The sequence below is a fragment of the Rattus norvegicus genome, chromosome 1, assembly GCF_036323735.1.
Source record: "Rattus norvegicus strain BN/NHsdMcwi chromosome 1, GRCr8, whole genome shotgun sequence".
NCBI lineage: Eukaryota > Metazoa > Chordata > Mammalia > Rodentia > Muridae > Rattus > Rattus norvegicus.
The window spans coordinates 204448775-204467274 of record NC_086019.1 but is presented as its reverse complement, the minus strand read 5'-3'; the positions used below and the strand labels follow the sequence as shown (position 1 = coordinate 204467274).

The following is an 18500-nucleotide window of genomic DNA, read 5'->3' as shown; positions in this document are numbered from 1 at the left end:
ACATATGCATAGATAGCTCAGGATTGTTGTGTATAGAATAATTAGTGGTGGCTATTCCTGTGTCCTTCTCAAATCTACAAATTTCATAGTGTATTGTATATTATACATGGATACATATACTAGAGATGTGGATTGTGTATATTTGAATATACAATGTCCAATGTTGATATTGTTATACTACATATAGCCTTTGAGATTACTAATGAAAGCAGTAACTTTTTTTTCCTCTGGTTTGTTGAGATAAGGGCTCCTAACCCAGGCTGACCTCGAACTTGCTATGCAGCTGAGGATGACTTTGCAATCCTTATCCTCTGGTCAATACCTCCTACATGATGGAATCATCATGAATGCCACCACATCAGGCACAATACATCTGTCTATTCTTTAATAACAGAGATATGGAGGTGTCCAGCAGGTAAAGGGGCTTCCTGCCAAGCTTGACAACTTGAGAGAGTACCAACTCATACAAGTTGTCTCTGGCCTCTCCATATATACCTCATGGCATGTGTACAAACATACACAAAGGTAAATAAATTTTTAAAACAAGAAAGATCAAATATTCTGTGAAGGACCTTCCCATTTAAGACTTTAACCAGAGATCTGGGATGAGAGAGTCTCCCAGAAGTCAATGCAGGTAACCTTAGAAGAAATGTCCAACAGTGGGGAGGTGGAACCTGAAGAAACAACCTCCAGTAGCCATACAGAACCCCCAGCGGAGGGATGGGGACACAAACCACCTACAAACTTTTGATCCAAAATTGGTCCTATCTAAAAGAAATTCAGGGACAAAGATGGAGCATAGGCAGAGGAATGGCTGTCTACAACCAGCCCATTATGAGACCAATCTCATGGTCAGAAACCTACCCCTCACACTATTAATGATGCTATGTTGTGCTTGCAGACAGGAGCCTCACAGAGCAGTCCTCTGAGAGGTTCTATCCAGCAACTGTCTGAGACAGATTCAAATATTCACAAACATTAGATGGAGGTTGGGAATCCCTTTGGAAGAGTTAGGGGAAGGATTGAAGGCCTTCATGGAAATGGCAACGCCACAGAAAGACAAACAGTGTCAACTAACCTAGACCCCTGAGTGCTCCCAGAGACAGCCACCAACCAAAAAGCCTGGGGCAAGGCTCCCTCAGACTGTATGTAACAGATGGGTGCCATGTCTGGCCTCTGTGGGAGAGGATATGCCTAATCCTCCTAAGACTTGATGCATCAGGATTGGGGGATAAAGGTGGCAGCTCTCTCAGAGGCAAAGGGAAGGATGGATGGGAGGAGGAACTCTGTGAGTGGGGATGTGGAAGGGGCAGCATTTGGGATGTAAATAAATAAATTAAATTAGTAAATAAAGTGACACACCCCTAAAAAACTTTAAACAAGTGATGATTTCTTTTTGCTATTTAGATTTTATTTTTATTTATTTGTGCCCTGCTGGAGATTAAACCGAGGATCTCTTGTATATTAGGCAAGTGCTGAGCCACCAAACTACATCCCTAACACCAAGTAATGTGTTGACACCTAAATCTTGGTCAACTTGACCTGACAGTATAGCACTGCTGTGACAGGGTAAGGCAGTACAGAGGTTCCTCCATCTTGTATTCTTGTCAAGGCCATTTAGGTTTAGCTAGAATTTAATCTTCGTGATGATAACACCATGGAACATGGAAAATTACCCAACTCTAGTCTATGGACCTGAGGTCAAGATGCCCCAGCTAAGTTATCTTGACTTTTGTTAAACTGCTTGTTTATACAAACCTCCTCCTCTAACTAACTGCTTATTTTAGCTTCTGTTAAACTGCTTGCTGTATAAAATCTGAGATACCAAGATGTGGTTTTGTCTTTAAAAACCCTTACTCTAAACACTCAGTCCTATACTTGGCTCCCAAATACCTGAGTGTAGTCCCAGCTGAAAGAAATTGGCTATAAAACAAAACAAAAGCAAAAAGACAAAGAAAACTGGCAGTAGCAAAACAAGTGTGAAGCTACACTGGGATGCTCTGAGCATGTCCTGGTGCCAGCATGGGTTTACCTGAATGCCAGCCACTATGAAGACTCAGAACAGAGATCTGACAACAGACATGGGCCAGGTTCCCCAAACAGGTTCTGGTAATATAGGGGCTACTTCATTACACCCATGACCACAAGAGTCCTCAGGTTTGTTGACCTCACCCTTTGCCCAGACCAAACATACTAAATCAGGCCCCAGAAAGTAGAAGTCTCCCCTACAAGGACTTTTACTAGGTTACTCCACCAGATATAAATAAAATTTCCCACATGTGGAAGAAACAACTGAAAGGCATTTTCATGTTTTCCAGCTTTATTGGTACAGGAGTTAGAGACATTGCTTTTGAAGGTGCTCAGGGGGATTCTAGAGCTTTCAGTGAGGACCACAAGTCAGCATAGGAAAGGAAAGAGAGAGAAGGAAAGTGAGCCCAAAGCCAGGAGGCCAAGGTGCACTACAGGGGACACAAGGCAGTCAAGAGCCTGAACTTCCCTTCCCTGGGAAGCTTCAATGGGCTCTGGGGACTTTTTCTCAACTTTTTAAATTGATTTTTTTTTGTGAGTTTCACATAATGAACGCCAGTCCCACTTATCTCCCCATCCCCTTGTATCTACCCTCCGCCCTTGTAAACTCTCCCTTAAAAGAAAATTTAAAAACATACAAACAAAATAAAAAGGGAAAAACAAAGCATAGAAAAAATTTCATTGTGGAAGCTGTAGTGTGTCACAGTATGTCCCACAGTATACCCTCGTCCACACATCTTCACTTGCAAATGGTCTGGTTCAAGACCTCTGGCTTCTGGCATGTCATCAATATTTGATCCTCACCGGAACTCCCCCCAGGTTATCCTATTGATGCCCTGAGTTGTGAAGCTCCTGCAGCTTTGGACCAGTAAGGTTGGCCCTTTAATGTACTCCAACAGTTTACAAATGGTGTAGGTTTTGTGGGTTAACTTAAGCCCCTGGTTCTGGGCCTGGTTGGTAGCTGAGCTGGTCTCTTCCACATCTACATCACCAGGGCAAGCTCTCCATCACTGCCCTGGCTACCCCACACAATGCTGCTGCCAGCAGAGGGCAGGGTCATCTCTCCAGCTCTCACGCCCTTGGGGACAGCTCACCCACACCCAGGCCACCAGAGCCAACTCCACTGTGCTGTCCAGGGGAGGTGCAGGGCCTGCTCTCTCAAGGGCTACAACCAGCGAGGGCCAGGGCCAGTTCTCTCACTCTCATGACTTTGGAACCAGCTCTGTTGCATATGGTAAGGGGGAAGGGATGGGGATGAATCTCTAAACTGGTGCCACATCAGGGCAGACAATTGTCAGGGTCAGTTTTCCCATGCTCACATCCTCAGGGCCTGGCTCATCCACACTCATGCCACCAGGGCCAGCTCTACTGTGCTGCCTGGGTGAGATGCAGGGCTTGCTATCCCAAGGGCTGCAGCTGGTGAGCGGTTGAGTCAACTCTCCAGAATGTTGCAGCCAGTGAAGGGTGGGGTCAGTTCTTCACAGTCCTTGGTCCCAGGGAGCTGCCCAGACATCTGTGTGGTCTCTAGTGGTAGCATGAACCATGGACATTGATACTGACCTCTGCTGCTGCATGGCCACAGACCAAACATGGTCTTCAGTGGCAACATGTGCTGGGACTTCACCGTGGCCTCAGGTATCCCAGGGGCAGGCTACTCACAAAAGACTATTCCTCTCATCCCTCCTATCTCCAGTTCCATCTCTCTTCATAATGCTCAAACTGTTCCGCAACTCTTTCTCTCTCATCTGCCTACCACATAAGTGCCTGTTCTAATGGCTCCTGCTGTGGGTAGTCCATGTGACTGGTGAGCCTCTGAGGAATCTCTGCCCACACCACATGGCATAGTGGCAGGTAGGCCTCTCTGTGTCTACAGCCTGCCATGTGGTAGCAGGCGGGTCTTGGGGTATCTTTCCCTGTTCCTCCCATGTGTCATGGCAACTCAATTCTGAGGCTTTTGGCTGAGCTGCACTCAGTCCTTCATTGTCCTAACATTGTGTAGAGAGAAGCCCAGTAGTCAAGAGAAGCAGGTGTGACATGAACTGAGGGGACCTAACTCACTCCATTTTAGAACAGGCAGCCATGTTAGGCCTTAAGCTTCAGTTCCCCCAAAGAAGCAGGCAAGGCTTCTTGGGGGAAAACAAAAACAAAAACAAAAACACACAATGGACTGTTAAGAGAGAGATAGCCAGCTCAAGAACTAAGACAGTTCCTGGAATATCTCTAAGGCCTGACCAAAAATAGTAAATCAAATATAGCAACCAATTAAAAATGAACCAATGTAGTAACTGCTGCTTACCTAGCCAATCATATTAAGAATGACCTAACCATCCCTAAAATCCCCCTCGCTGCACTTAAAAGGAGCCCAAAAGCTCATCTGGCTGTTGCCATTTTGTATGAATGGCTGATTCCTGCATGTTGGTTGTTTCTGCAGAATAAACGCTCTTTGCTTTTGTATACCATTTGAGTCTGGGGTCTTCCTTCAGCAAATCTTGGACCCTTATAAACAATCCTGTGGACTATTGGAATGTCATCTGACTCTGAATCATCCAGAATTTCCTGAGATCAAAACTAATATTTTTAATATTTTTCCCACTATGTAAGTCCAAAATCTACCAGGATTCCAGGGGCTGACTCTACCATGGCAACAGGAGAGCCATGAGCTCATCCTCCAAGGCATACCAGCAGGTTCTACTTTCTACTACAATGGTACAGTAGGACACTAGAAGACATTAGTGTTCATAAGAACCTCATGAGGGTCTATTCTAATCACATGATAGATCCTACACCTAAGAGCCATCTACATGAAACAGGGAAGCAGACACAAAAAAACCAGGTTCCCAGGGAGAGTGTGGTAATGGAGAGGGTACATGGAAGCATATATTCCCAGAGGGGTTCATCTGTAGGGAAGGTCAGACACAGTGGCCATTAGCAGACAGTGGATGGAGGTAAACAGGGGAGTGTGATCATGGGCTGCTTTGGTGAGAAAAGGGGCCCCAGATTAGACTGGACTTGAAGGATGTGGTCCTGGATAATGGTAGCCAGTGTTAGTCCTGAAGGTGTGGTCACATAAATTTTTGTCTTACCACTGTTATATAACAATTTCTTCTGAGATTGAAACATTCCATTCTGAAGGGAAGTTCCCTTTTTTGAGGTTTTTTTTCTTCCATTTTTATTAAATTGGTTTTTTTTATTTGCATTTCAAATGTTATTCCCTTTCCTGGTTTCCTGTCCATCAGTCCCCTAACTCCTCCCTCTCCCCTTCTATATGGGTTTTCCCCTCCCCATCCATCCCCCTATTACCACCCCCCTCCAACCAATCCCCTACACTGGGGGTCCAACCTTGGCAGGACCAAGGGCTTCCCCTTCCACTGGTGCCCCAATAAGGCTATTCACTGCTACCTACGCAATTGGAGCCCAGGGTCAGTCCATGAATAGCCTTGGGTAGTGGTTTAGATCCTGGAAGCCCTGGTTGGTTGGCATTGTTATTCTTATGGGGTCACAAGCCCCTTTAGCTCTTCAAATCCTTTCTCTAATTCCTCCAACGGGGATCCCGTTCTCAGTTCAGTGGTTTGCTGCTGGCATTCGCCTCTGTATTTGACATGTTCTGGCTGTGACTCTCAGGAGAGATCTATATCCGGTTCCTGTCAGCATGCATGAAGGGAAGTTCCTTAAGCAAGAAGGTAAACAACTCAAAACAGCTTCAGAAGTCCCTGAAACTGGGTCCTTCAAATGCAAGCACAGCCACCATCAGGAAGCAATGAAGCAGGAGTATGATGGATCTCTGGGCACAAAGGGACATACCTACCAAGCTCAGCAGTGCCCATTGCACTCCTCCTCACTCTCTGTAGGCTGACCCTCGGGCTCTTCAGCATCATCATAACCGTCTTCCAGCATCAGCAGCCTGGATATTGCGTTCTCCTCTTTCTTCATCACAGGGACAACTTCAATGTCCTCATAGACACCATCTGACTGTAGATTCCCCAACATGCCAGAACCTGTGGAGACCATCCCAGGATGTTCCAGAACAAGCATTCCTCTAATTTCACCCCACCCTCCTGGGACCTGCAGCCTCCTGTGTGTGATGTAACTGCTCACTGAGGTCAACCCCTTACTCAAAGGTCTGGCATCCCACCACGAGATGGCACACGTGATGGAGCGAGACATGGAGAAGTCCTGGGTATGCAGAATGTCACACCAACTTAGTAGTGTAGAGGAAAAGGTCCCAGCATCCTCCAGACCACACCTTAGGGTTCCCAGAATCTAACTCAGCAGTGGCTACGAGAGACCTGCCAGAGTGCAAGGCAGTGCCAAAAACAAGATATGCCTGCTGGGGTCAGGATCTCATAGAGCATCCCCCAACTTCCTGTCACACTTCCCTGAAAGCCACACCAGCACATGCCATACCCATGCTAGCATCTCTGATGTGACACCACTGGGCAATCATAGCCAGGAAGACAATGCCCAGGAGGCAGCCAAGCACCAAGCAGGCAACCTCAGGCAGGTTCCAGGCCTCAGCAACGGGTGGAGGCGTCAGGGAAGGAGCTGTGGGGCAGAAAAACAGCTGTACCTTCACTGTATGGAATGACCTCAGTCTTGCAGAAAGCGGTTGGGTCACCCACAACAGATGGACCTCCAGAATACCCGAGAGCTGCTCATGGGAAATGGTTTAAAGGTTTAAAGGACAAACTACTCCAAAAGGAGATCCCAGATGCCCAGTCTCAGATTAGAGGAAGTAAAAAAGCCCATATAGGTAGTTGTGTAGATGCCATTGGGAAATACAATAGGAATGTTCAAGGGTGAGGAGCTGGGTGGGGATGGGGGAAGGATAAAAGACAAAGATGTGAGCACAGAGCAGGGCTTGGGGTCCTCCTGTCTTACCCTCTACTTTGCACTGGGCAAAAATTGTCCAAAACAACATAGCATACACAAGCCACCCAACATCGTCCCCAAATTAAAAGGTCCTAAAATGTGAGGGCTGGTGACCTCCGTTGCCTCTCCATTCCCACACAGCAGGCGCAGGCGAGGGAAGAAGTTCCCATCACAGAATGATGATATAGTCTAGATCCAATACTGGTGGTGTGACCATAATAGCATGGGTTTCCAACATGGGCCAGTCAGAATTGACCTCCACTGTTGGCCTGCTGGCCAATGGAGGGAGGGCAGCTGGATTGAAAAAGAGACACTTACACAATGCAGTGGTTGTGGAGACACCTGCAACAGAAATATGAGATGGGAAAGTCTCAGTAGAACAGATGTGTTCACACCTAAAAGGTAGCCTCTACTAACTAACAGCTTAGCATGGGTGCATAGGGTTATAAGGAGCTCCCAATGGAACACTACATTTCAGGGCAGGCCTACTTATGAGCCCGAGCATAAAGGACAGCTAAAGAAATCAATGTAGAAACCCTGACCCTTCTTCTACCTGCTGCCAACTCACCTGCACAACGAACACCTGCATCCTCCTTGTGCGTGCAGTCTCCGTGTCCCCAGAGCTCAGCCTGGCAGGCCTCCAAGGTCACCTCGCTGCCAAGGCACTCCACCTCATCCAACCACACAGGCCCCATACCAGGGCCAAAGGCGGCACCTTCCAAAGCAGCTAAGGCCTGGCCACAGCCCAGCTGCCGGCACACAACCTGGGCATCCAGCAGGTCCCAGGAGTCATCACACACTGTGCCCCACGAGCCTGCGTGCCAGAGCTCCACACGCCCGGAACAGCCATCCTCGCCTCCGAGCACACGCAATACGCTGTCCTCTGGAAAGGAGGCAGAAGTCACTGTGTTGCCCCTCTGAATGAGCAGGTGGGCAGGAGGTTTGTAGATGCCTACCTAAGCAGCCAAGTGGGGAAGAGCAGTTAGGGGTCTGTGCGGGCTCCTGTGAACCTATCTGTGGCAGTCCTATAAAACAAACACAGCCGTTGGTGTAAAATGCCCTGTGATACTTGAGATGAAAACATTGATGAACTTGGCCTCCAGCCATGAAGTTCAGTGCCAGGTACTTTTGGTGGCTTGTCAGAACATAGAAGCCTTCACTGGGGCCCACTCTTGAACTATCAGCACCCACCTTCACAGTTAATCCAGACCTCCTCCTCCTGGGTACAGGAGTGTGGGTTCCATGGGGCAGAAGGGCACTGCCACAGAGTGGCATTGTGTAGCTTTCGACACTTGATCTTATCCACCCAGGAGATTCCCAAGCCAGGCCCAGGAGACGGCCTGTTCTCCAGCCAGCCCTGGTCCCCACATCCCAGCTGTCTGCACATGATGCTCAAGGAGATGTCTCTGAGTGCATTGCTGCACACAGCACCCCAGGATCCATTGTAGAGCACGTCCAGCCATCCAACGCAGCCACTGGTGCCACCTCGCAGCCTCAGAGCCACAGATTCTGTAGAAAGGGCACAGGGAGACCCTCCTTCAGGCTCCTCTGACGGTCTCAGAAGGAACAGGCCAATCTAAGAATGTCACAGGCATGTAATGGCATTTGACCCAATTACACCCTGGCATCACTTGCATATGGTTTTTTTCTAGTTTCCAGCATCTATAGAAAGCATAACAGGGGTTCCCTGGGAGTCTAAAACTAGGGCCATGCAACCCAGCCTATATATATACACATACACAGTACCAAGGCAAGTTAAATCTATGAGTCAAGGAGAGAGATCCATGGCTGGCTTACAGGATGACTGAAGTAACCAGAACATGGAAATGACAGATGTGTCCAGTGACAGATGAATACAGATGTTTTGTGTAGATTCAGATATGGAAAGAAATATAAATATGCACAACAGAAACAGAGATAGAAAAGAATATTCCCAGCCCTCTAAAGGGATAGCAAGGGGCTGCACAGATGGTTCAACAGTTAAGACTGTTGCTACTTCCATAATGAACCAACATTCAGTTCCCAGGACTCATATGGTGGCTGGAAACTGTCCATAAGTCTAGGTCTGGCCTCCCAGGCCCCAAGGAACATACATGGTGCACATACATGCATGAAGACACCCATATATATACATACAATGAAAATTTAAAAAGGAAATCCTGCAGCTCATAACGCCATAAGAGAGCTTGAAGAATACGATGTTAACTGAAATAAGCTGGGCACAAGAATATTGCACGGTTGCTCTTACATGTGTGAGCTTTTAATTCAAGTACCTAGAAATAAAATAATGGTCAGGAGGTGGAGATGCAGGCCTTTCCTACAATTTTATAGATGGGATCATTGAAAAACAAGTTTCTATTGACAATATGTCTCAGTTGAATGTTCTATCCTAAGCTTGGTTCCAGGTAGACACTTTGGTAAAATGTCTTTTCTGGGGTTTTTTGGATGCAGTCTGTGTTGATACCTGTATATGACTTGGTGGCTTCAATTACTGGCATGCAACTCCAGATCCAGCTCAGGTTCATTCTCTAACTTGGGAACAAGTCATTTAATAAATTCAAGGTCGTTTTTAATAAATAAACATGTGCACATGCCCACTGTCTCCTTTAATACCTTATTGTTGCCTATTTCTTCTTCCTTCTTTCTTTTGTTTATCTCTGTACTTTTGTAGTGTGAGCTAAGAGGCTAACATTGGTGAGCAGGTATGCATTTGCACAAAGATGGAGATCCCACAGTCTAAAGAGCAGCCATGCTAAGGCAGCCAAGAATTCCTGGGGCTTCTCCTGAGAACAGTAACAAAATACTAAACTCACAAATGATGGCTCCAGGCATGATCAGATCAAACACAAACACCTCAAGGGTGTTCTAAAAAAACTGTGTTCTCCAGGACACAGTAAGACAAAATCAAAATTAAGAATTGGAGATATCAGTTGGGTGTGGTGGCACATGACTTTAATCCCAGGACTCAAGAAGGCAAGGGCAAGAGGATTCTTTTGAGTTCAAGACCAGCCTGGTCTACATAGAGGGTTCCAACACAGCCAGGATGACAAAGAAAGACCCAGCCTTTAAAAAATATGGAGTCGTCCCAGCTGTCTTTACTTCCTAGCTACTGTAGATAGAGTGGCTGTGAACATTGCCAAGCAAGTGTCTCTGTGGCAGAATGCTGGCTCCTTTGGGGATACACCCAAGGAAGAGTATTGCTAACTACATGGTAGATATATGTTTAGCCTTTTGAGAATTCTCCCCCTGATTAGATGTCCTTCAGATGGTGTGTGGATACTGAAAGTTCATTGCATATGCACAGTGGCATCTATCAGCCATAAAGGAAAGTGAAATCATGAAATACGCAGTCAATGGCTGGAACTGGAAATGCTTTGCTGAGTAAAACTCAAAGCCAGAAAGGCAAAGGTCACATGTTCTTTCTTTATGGATCATAGCTCCAAATCTTTAGATTAGAATATATAACCTGAAGTAACCAAAAGTCAGGAGAGTAGAAAGGGATTGTGGGGACAGAGAGAACTCTTCTAGAGAAGGATAGAACACAGGTTTGTGAAGTGGGATATGGGGACATATTAAGGAGACGGGAGGAGGTAATACATACAGAGTGGGAGGAAGGAGAGACAAATAACACTAGGTATGTTTGAAAAGCCATAGGGAAATATATAAGCTCACTTAAAAGTGTGTGTGTGTGTGTGTGTGTGTGAGAGAGAGAGAGAGAGAGAGAGAGAGAGAGAGAGAGAGAGAGAGAGTTTACATGGAGTAGGAATGCAGGAAGAGTTCTCCCTTGAACTGGAAAGGTAACCATGGACACTAAACCATGCATTTGATACTCAGCTGCTAGCCCAGAGGCGGCGCCCACCTGAGCAGAACACTCCAGCATCTTCTTTGTGTCTGCAGTCATGTTGGCCCCAGTTTCCTGACTGGCACTTCCACAACAAAGACTCATTTCCCAAGCAGTGCAGCTCATCCATCCAGATGCGCCCAGTCCCTGCCCCAAAGTGAGCATTCCCGGGAGCACTGAGGGCGTGGCCACAGTCCAGTTGCCTACAGACCACTTGTGCGTCCTGAAGGTCCCACGCATCATCGCACACAGTGCCCCATGAGCCCTGATAGAATACTTCCACACGCCCAGCACATCGACCTGGGCCCGCAGCCAGCCTCATGCGCAGGCTCCCTGCAGAGAGACCAGGTCACACATAACTGGATATCACGAGGGAGGCTGTGGGTGTAGAAGCCACACACTCACCGGAGCATACCACTCCTGCATCACGCAAGGTCGCAGCAGGCACCAGCAGGGAGGTAGAAACATTGCACTGCATCAGGTGAGTCTCAGAGCCCAGGCAGCGCACCTGGCTCAGCCCCACAGGGGCTGTCCTGAAGCCAGGAGCTGGAGCATCATAAGCTCCCTGTGCCTCTCCACACTCTAGCTGCCTGCACACCACACTGGCACCACGTATGTCCCAGATGTCATCCAATACGCGGCCCCATGAACCATTCAGGGAAATCTCTACGCGGCCATCACAGTAGCTCTGTCCATCTCTCAGCCGCAGGGTGTCTTGGAGTCCTGGCAGGAACAGGCTCAAGGGGAAGAGGAGTGCCACACCAGAGAACCCCACCCACTCTCACCCCACTCCCTACCTAGCACCCCTACTGTCCTTCCTCTCCACAATCCTACTGTTCCTTGCACTCACCTGAACAGATGGTGGAAGCTGTATTTCCCAGGACACAACTGTGGGCCCCCAGGGTGCTTGCTGGACAGTGAAGCAAATGGGGCTCTGTCCCCACACAATGAAATACATCTGGCCAGATGGGGGCATCCCCGTCACCAAAATGTCCTCCTGGGGGTATGGATACTGCATTGCCACAGTTGAGTTGGTGACAGAGAACCATGGCGTCTGCTAGGTCCCAGTTGGCAGCACAGAGGGGTGCCCAGGCCCCTTGCACTTGGAGTTCCACTCGGCCTTCACAGTCACTGCTACCATTGACTAGCCGGAACTCTGCAGAAGAGGCCATGTCAAAACTGCCGCATCCCAGAGACCCAGTTCACAACCCTACTTCTGTGGATTTTTTCTTCTTCTGTGCGTAACATGATAAAGCCCTTCTCCCTGCAGATCCTCACCACCTGATTACCAATAGCCTGCTTCTGCCCAGCAGCAGAGGAGACAAAGCAGGCTACAAACCCCTGTGCAATCAGCACCCTTTCCATCGCTTCTCTCCTACCTGAACCAGCATATTCAAGTTTATCAGGAATATGGTCATGCTCCTCCAGAAATACGCATCTGGGCACTGCTTAAAACCATCTGATGTGGGCCATGCAGGGAAGTGTTCGGAAGAGGAAAGGACTTTGCCTGCAGAAGCCGCATGGGTACTCACCTGAGCAGGTGAGTGCAACATCCTGGTTGTGGCCGCAGTGGTGCCCAGGCTCCTGAGGGCAGTGGAACAGCATCGATTCATTCCCCACACAGCGGAAGGCTTCTAGCCACACAGGCCCCGAGCCCTGGCCAAACTGGGCACCCCTAAGTGTGGACACAGCCATACCACACCCTAACTCCCGACAGATCACATGGGCTGTGGGCAAGTCCAGATCAGCATGGCAGACGGTACCCCAGGTCAGTCCCCGAAGAACCTCCAGGCGTCCAGAACAGGAATGGTCTCCACCCACCAGCCGGGCCTCTACGTGTCCTGTGAGGGGAGACATCCCCTCAGACAGGAGGCCAGTGCTCCTGGGTCAGTAGTCCTGAGCTGTCTATCATCTTACACCACAAGAGTCTGCAGGCAGGGAAACTCCTCTGCCCAAGCAGTGTTTTTACCCCAGCAGAAACTGGCAACCAGAGGTTAGGGTTCAGAGGTCAGGGTTCAGACTCCCCTGTTCTACCACTCACACTTGTCCCAACCTCTGCCAGTCTGAGAAAGTGGCACCCACACCCTCAGAGGCAATGTCAGGCCCTCCCCCAGGCCGTATGAGTATCCTTCTGTGGGCACTATGATGGGTGGCTTGTCCACCTCTTACTTAGAATGTAGTCAAGCAGCTGTGACACCCAGTGTCATGCATGTGTATTTAGGACTAGGAGAGACGGGTGCGCAATCCTCACTAACATGGTTTGGCCATGAAGCAATCACAGAAGAAACATCTTAGACCCTTACTATCAGAACTCCTTCCCTAATTGTCTTAGCTGGGGTGTCATGCTGGCCCAACCCCACCCTGGGGTGATACATTGGACCTGGTCACACTGCCACCTCACAGAAGATGCCAGAGCTCTCAATGCAGAGTTCAAAGCTATGATTTTCCTTCAGCTTCTCAACCTAATCTGTTAGGCAGCACGCTGCTCGAGAACCATCCATGAGAGTCAAGGCCCACTCCTGAGCTGTGGATCCAGGCATCACTCTGGGTGCCCCTGGCATCGTGGGACAGCAGTCTTACCTGAGCAGACCACTTCTGCATCCAGCAGCAGGTTGCAGCCTCCACGTAGCTTGTTGTTAAGTCTGCAGTTACGGATGGTGGGCTCAGTGCCCTTGCAGGTCATGTACTTACTGACACCCACGTCTTGACGGGGGGCCTGGAGTGCATGGCCACACTCCAGCTCACGGCAGAACACCGTGGCCTCTTCCACATGCAGGCCACAGAGGCGGTCCACCCCATTCACATTCCTGATCTCGGGGAGTCCTGCACAGGGACTGTGGCCCTTCACTAGCCGGATCTCCCGGAAGGTGCCATCTAGGGAGCACAAGCCCAAGTTACAGAAGGTAAGGACCTATCGGTCACACAGCCACATGGAGTCTTCACTTGCCTGAATGAGAGATCTCTCTGTGTGGCAATACTCATCTTTCCCAGCCACATATATAGGCCCAGAAGCCTACAAGGATAACAACTGAAACCAGTCTAACCTCCTCTAAGAAGTCACACCTGGCTCTGACTTGGCCATCTTCAGGGAACAAGGCCTGGTACCAGTCAGGCTTCATTCAGGCCACTGACTGTAAACGTCTAAATCAAATATTAAAGTTTTGTTTTTACCATATTTTACTGTGTGTGTGTGCCTATGTATAAGCATAAGTATGTGAGTACAAGTGTCTGTGGATATCAGAGGCATTGGGCCCCCGAGAGCTGTATTTACAGGCAGTCTTCAGCTTCTCTATGTGGAGGCTGGGATTCAAATTCATGTCCTCTACAAGAACAGCACTTGCTCTTAACTGCTAAGCCAACTCTCCATCCCCTGAAGCATTTTGTTTTGTTTTTCTCTGTGTAGCCCTGGCTGTCCTGGAACTCACTCTGTAGACCAGGTTGGCCTCCCAAGTGCTGGGATTCTAAAGGCATGTGTCACCACATCCAGCTGAAGCATTTTTTAATAAGTCCTACAACACTGTCTGGTGCTCAGCCCCAAAATCACACTGGGTCCTACTCCAGCCACAGGACACCTGGAGAGGTCCAAATGAGCTCACAGAGATAGCTGATGGCCCAGCTTCCAAGGGAGAGCATTTGCCTCTCAGTCTTTTAATCGTAAACTTCAGTACATGCTTACTGTGCTCCTGGAGCCAACTCTGCTCTCCTTGTTCTCTTTGCCTCTCCCTGGAAGCATATACTCCACCAAGCAGGTTTTATCAGGTTTGTTCATGGCTAGGTCACCAGCCCCTAGAACAGTGCTTGCCATCTAAGCATTTGTTGAAAGAATTAGAGGAATGCAGAGAGGAGAGATGGCAACCTCCAATAGAGTGCACCCATCTGGAACCTCTGCCACAGGGTCCCAGGATGAGTGCTTTTTCATTCCCTGCCTCTCACCAGCTCTTCCAGCCCCCAGCTCCACTTACTTGCACAGAGAGCCACCACCACCCACTCATGGGGGCAAGCACGCTGACTCCATGCCCCAAGGCTACACTCCCAGAGAGAGGACTCATTGCCCCAACAGGATACATTGTGCAGCCAGGGCTGGACCATCTCTCCAGGCAGGGGCACGTATTTGGGAGCGCCAACGGCAGGGCCACAGCCCAGCTGTCTACACACCACAGAGGCTTCTGCCAGTGTCCACTCCAGGTTGCACAGATGGCCCCATTCCCCTTGGTGTCGAACCAGCACCACTCCGTCGCACTTGCTCTGCCTGTGTGCCAGCCTCAGATTGCCTTGGCCATCTTCAGAAGATGTGCCTGTGAGAACAGGACCAACCATGGTCTGGGAAAAGCTGTGTTCACCCTAGCTCATTTCTAAAGCCTTGCTTTAAGTCCTCAGCTTCCAAGTGGCCCTTTCTGGAAAGGTGACAGGCAGGGGTCACACAGAGATCAGACCACTGTTTCACACCTCCTCACATACTTCTTATTGCCTCCAGCTCTGAATCTCGAATGTTGTGATGATAAAAACCTTTGTCCTGCTGGAATGACTCCTGCCCAACGCTGCTCCCAAATGTCATGGGCCCACTTCCACTGGAGACCCTGTCCTCTAAGGTCCCCACAAGCTCAGCCAACCCCACCCACATGGTCACCCACGATATTATGTGAATTGTCCACTTGGTTAATCCCTGCACATGGCCACTTTTATTATTGACTCCTGTCTGCACTGTGAAGCCTCTGACTGGGTCAGCCAGCACACCAGTATCTATCAGTTCCCATCCCAGCATTGCTTCCAGGCCTCTACACAACTCCACCCTTGTCGTCTACCTGAACCCCTGCTAGTGCAGCTTTATGGTCTCAAACTATGAAAAGGCGACACCTCCACACCCATTGGTAAAGGGTCTTATATGAAAGATGTAACCTCTTACATTTCTCTCCCACCTGAGGGAAGTGTGGGTCTCCTCTGGGTTGTCCGTCAATATAGTTCCGCCCCCCGAGCCTCTTCATCTCCATTCCCCTGCTCCTTCTTGGAAGTAGTATGCTCTGGCCTTGCCTCTTGCATAAAGGCAAGTCATTAGGACCTGCAACCCCATGTACACCTGTCCTCTTCTGGTTCCAGATTGCCTCACCCTCTGCAGCTGCCCCCATTACTACTGGGTGACTTCAGTTCAGCACCATGGTCACCTCCTTTCTTGCCCTGTCTCTGTCTCTGTCTCTGTCTCTGTCTCTCTGTCTCTGTCTCTGTCTCTCTCTCTCTCTCTCTCTCTCGTGTGTGTGTGTGAGTGCGCGCGCGCGCACACACACACACACACACACACACACACACACACACACACACACACAGAGCCTGAACTTACTGCTACCTCCCATACCTTCCCTTCAGTCTCCCCCTCCATATTTCTACCCTAGAGTGGCAGCTCTGTAGGAGTCAATATTGCTCAATTACCAGACTCTCTCACTATCCTATGGCCCCAACACAGCTCAACAGACATTGGACAAAGAAGCCTCTGCAGGACCTATAGACCCATGACATTTGCCATCCATTTAGGTCACAGGGACCAGAAACTGTATTGCATTCCCCAGGAACAGGCTTAGGCTTAACCCTGCATCTGGGCTGGACCTACGCTTTTGATATTAGAGGAAGACCCACAAGGGCCAAGACCTTCGCATCTCACAGCTGGGAAGCCCAACCATCCTCAAGCTGAGTGGGACAGCTGGTTATAGCTAGAGAGTCTCATGCTACAGGGCCTGGACACCCAAGGTCTACTGCTTCCTCAATGTCATGTGTATAAATCTGCAAAACAAAACACTTACCAATGAGAGCTGCCCTGAGAGTAAGAAGAGACCCCAAACTCAGAGTCCAGAGTGTTGTCCTCATGGCTGCACAGAGTCCAGAGCTTCAGCTGTAGCAAAAAAGGAGATCTTGTCCCAGAGCCAGTTTTATAGGTGTAAGAGAACCGTTAGCCCATGTCCGACGGGTACAGCAAGAGCCCTAGCACACCAGCAGGTCTACATCTCCGTCTGTAGCAGAACAGCCAATGACCTTGCTGATCCCAAGCACCACCAGACATGAGCAAGGGGATGGGGTGGTTTCCTCCCATACTGATAACCACTGAAGGAGAGCCTCACCCAGGCCCTGTCACCAGACAGGTGGCCCGTCTGACTTTAGCAGAGTGGAGTGAAGACCTATGTCTATGTACCTCACACAGAACCAATCACCAGCACAGAAAGTGTACCCAAGAGAAGCATTTCCTGCCATGCAGGTGGCATCCTTGGGGATTTGTAGAGTTCTGACTGGAACAGGAGAATGAGACAGACCAGATAATTCCATAAGAGCTCTGGAAATAAAGCTGTCATTGGTATATAGAGTCTACAGAAAGGGAAGCACAGCCCGCCAAGTCTGACAGGGACTCACCTACTCAGAAGACGTAAGGGATCCAAGAGTCTCATAACACAAAACCAAAATGTCTGAGATGTGCAGAGAACCACCCAACCTATGAAAAAGCAGGAAACACACAACGCAGTGGTAAATGTCAGGACCATCTGCAAGGACCTGAAAACAGACACTTTGAAAATACTTCTATAATTGCCAAATTATAGAAACTATAATGGAAACAAATAGAAACAGAAAATCTCAGCGTGTGTGTGTGTGTGTGTGTGTGTGTGTGTGTGTGTGTGTGTGTGTGTGGTGAAATCTTGTCTTTACTGGTGTGGAACATAGTGTAAAGTTGTGGAAATTACTGCAAAGGTTTCTCGGAACCATTCATCCTATGAAGTCAGTTCTTCAAAAAGTTAAACAAAAGGTGCTCAGGAACTCTACTCTGGACATTTTGGATAAAGGAAACACAAGAATGTGTGTGATTCCTTTATCCAAAATGTCCAGAATAGGCAAATCCACCAGCACAACAGACAGACGGTTGGTTGCCAGTGAACCACAGGAGGATGGATGGAAAATGACCACCAAAGGCACTAAGTGTCCTTCTGATGGGTGCTAAAATGAGCTGCTGCAGATAGCTGTGAAGTCTACCATACTGCACACTTTGAGGAGTGCACATATACGAATATAGCATTTTTGCTATTAGAGTTAGAGCTCAATACAGCTATTACTTAAACCAGATAGATATTATAGAAGTAAAAGTAAAGTAGCCAAAAGCAGAGTGGAAGAATTCAGCAACAGATCAGCAGGATGGCCTTGGTGAACCTTCAGGTCACCAAAATTTGCTCAGTTTAAACAACAGAGAGAAACTGAACCTCCAGGATCTGTGGGGCAGGAGAACCACTGCTTGTTTTGAATGTCCAGAAAGGAAAGATAGACCTTAGGTCTACAGAAGCACTGAAGGAGATAATGGCTGAAAACCTCCCAAAAGAGTTTTCTCTGAATCTGAAAGGCACAAGTTTACAGATTCAATAACCAAATCCTCAATGGAATAAATCCAAAAGACACCAAGACACGTTGTAATTTTTAAAACTCTGGGGAAACCTCACTAAAAACAGCTGCTCATAAAGAATGCGTTGCCTGTAAAGCAATGGTTCCCAACCTTCCTCATTCTGGGACCCTTTAGTACAGTTCCTCATGTTGTATTGACCCCACATCCATAAAATCATTTAGATGCTAATTCATATCTATAATTTAATACTGCTATGAATCATGAAATAAATGTCTGATGTTCAGAATATTTGATATATGATCCCTATAAAAGGGTTGTTCAACCTTCAAAGAGGTCACAACCCACAGGTTGAGAACCGCTGCTGTGGACAACTACTGAATGACAGGGAATCTCATCTCA

At 48.4% G+C, this 18500-nt stretch overlaps 1 protein-coding gene across 2 annotated transcripts; it reads right to left on the bottom strand.

The window, feature by feature from the left end:
* Positions 1–5180: 5180 nt before the first annotated feature.
* Positions 5181–16889, bottom strand: Scart1 (scavenger receptor family member expressed on T-cells 1). Of its 2 annotated transcripts, XM_063286462.1 has the most exons (14): positions 16528–16889; positions 14701–15033; positions 13319–13612; positions 12271–12579; positions 11589–11894; positions 11144–11461; positions 10757–11071; positions 8089–8406; positions 7854–7922; positions 7466–7780; positions 7216–7239; positions 6433–6570; positions 5834–6023; positions 5181–5669 (listed from the first exon to the last, which is right to left on the bottom strand). In XM_063286462.1, the coding sequence occupies exons 1-13, from the start codon at positions 16589–16591 to the stop codon at positions 5839–5841; spliced, it is 2988 nt and encodes a 995-aa protein (XP_063142532.1). In that variant the 5' UTR covers positions 16592–16889; the 3' UTR covers positions 5181–5669; positions 5834–5838.
* Between the last annotated feature and the right edge of the window lie 1611 nt (positions 16890–18500).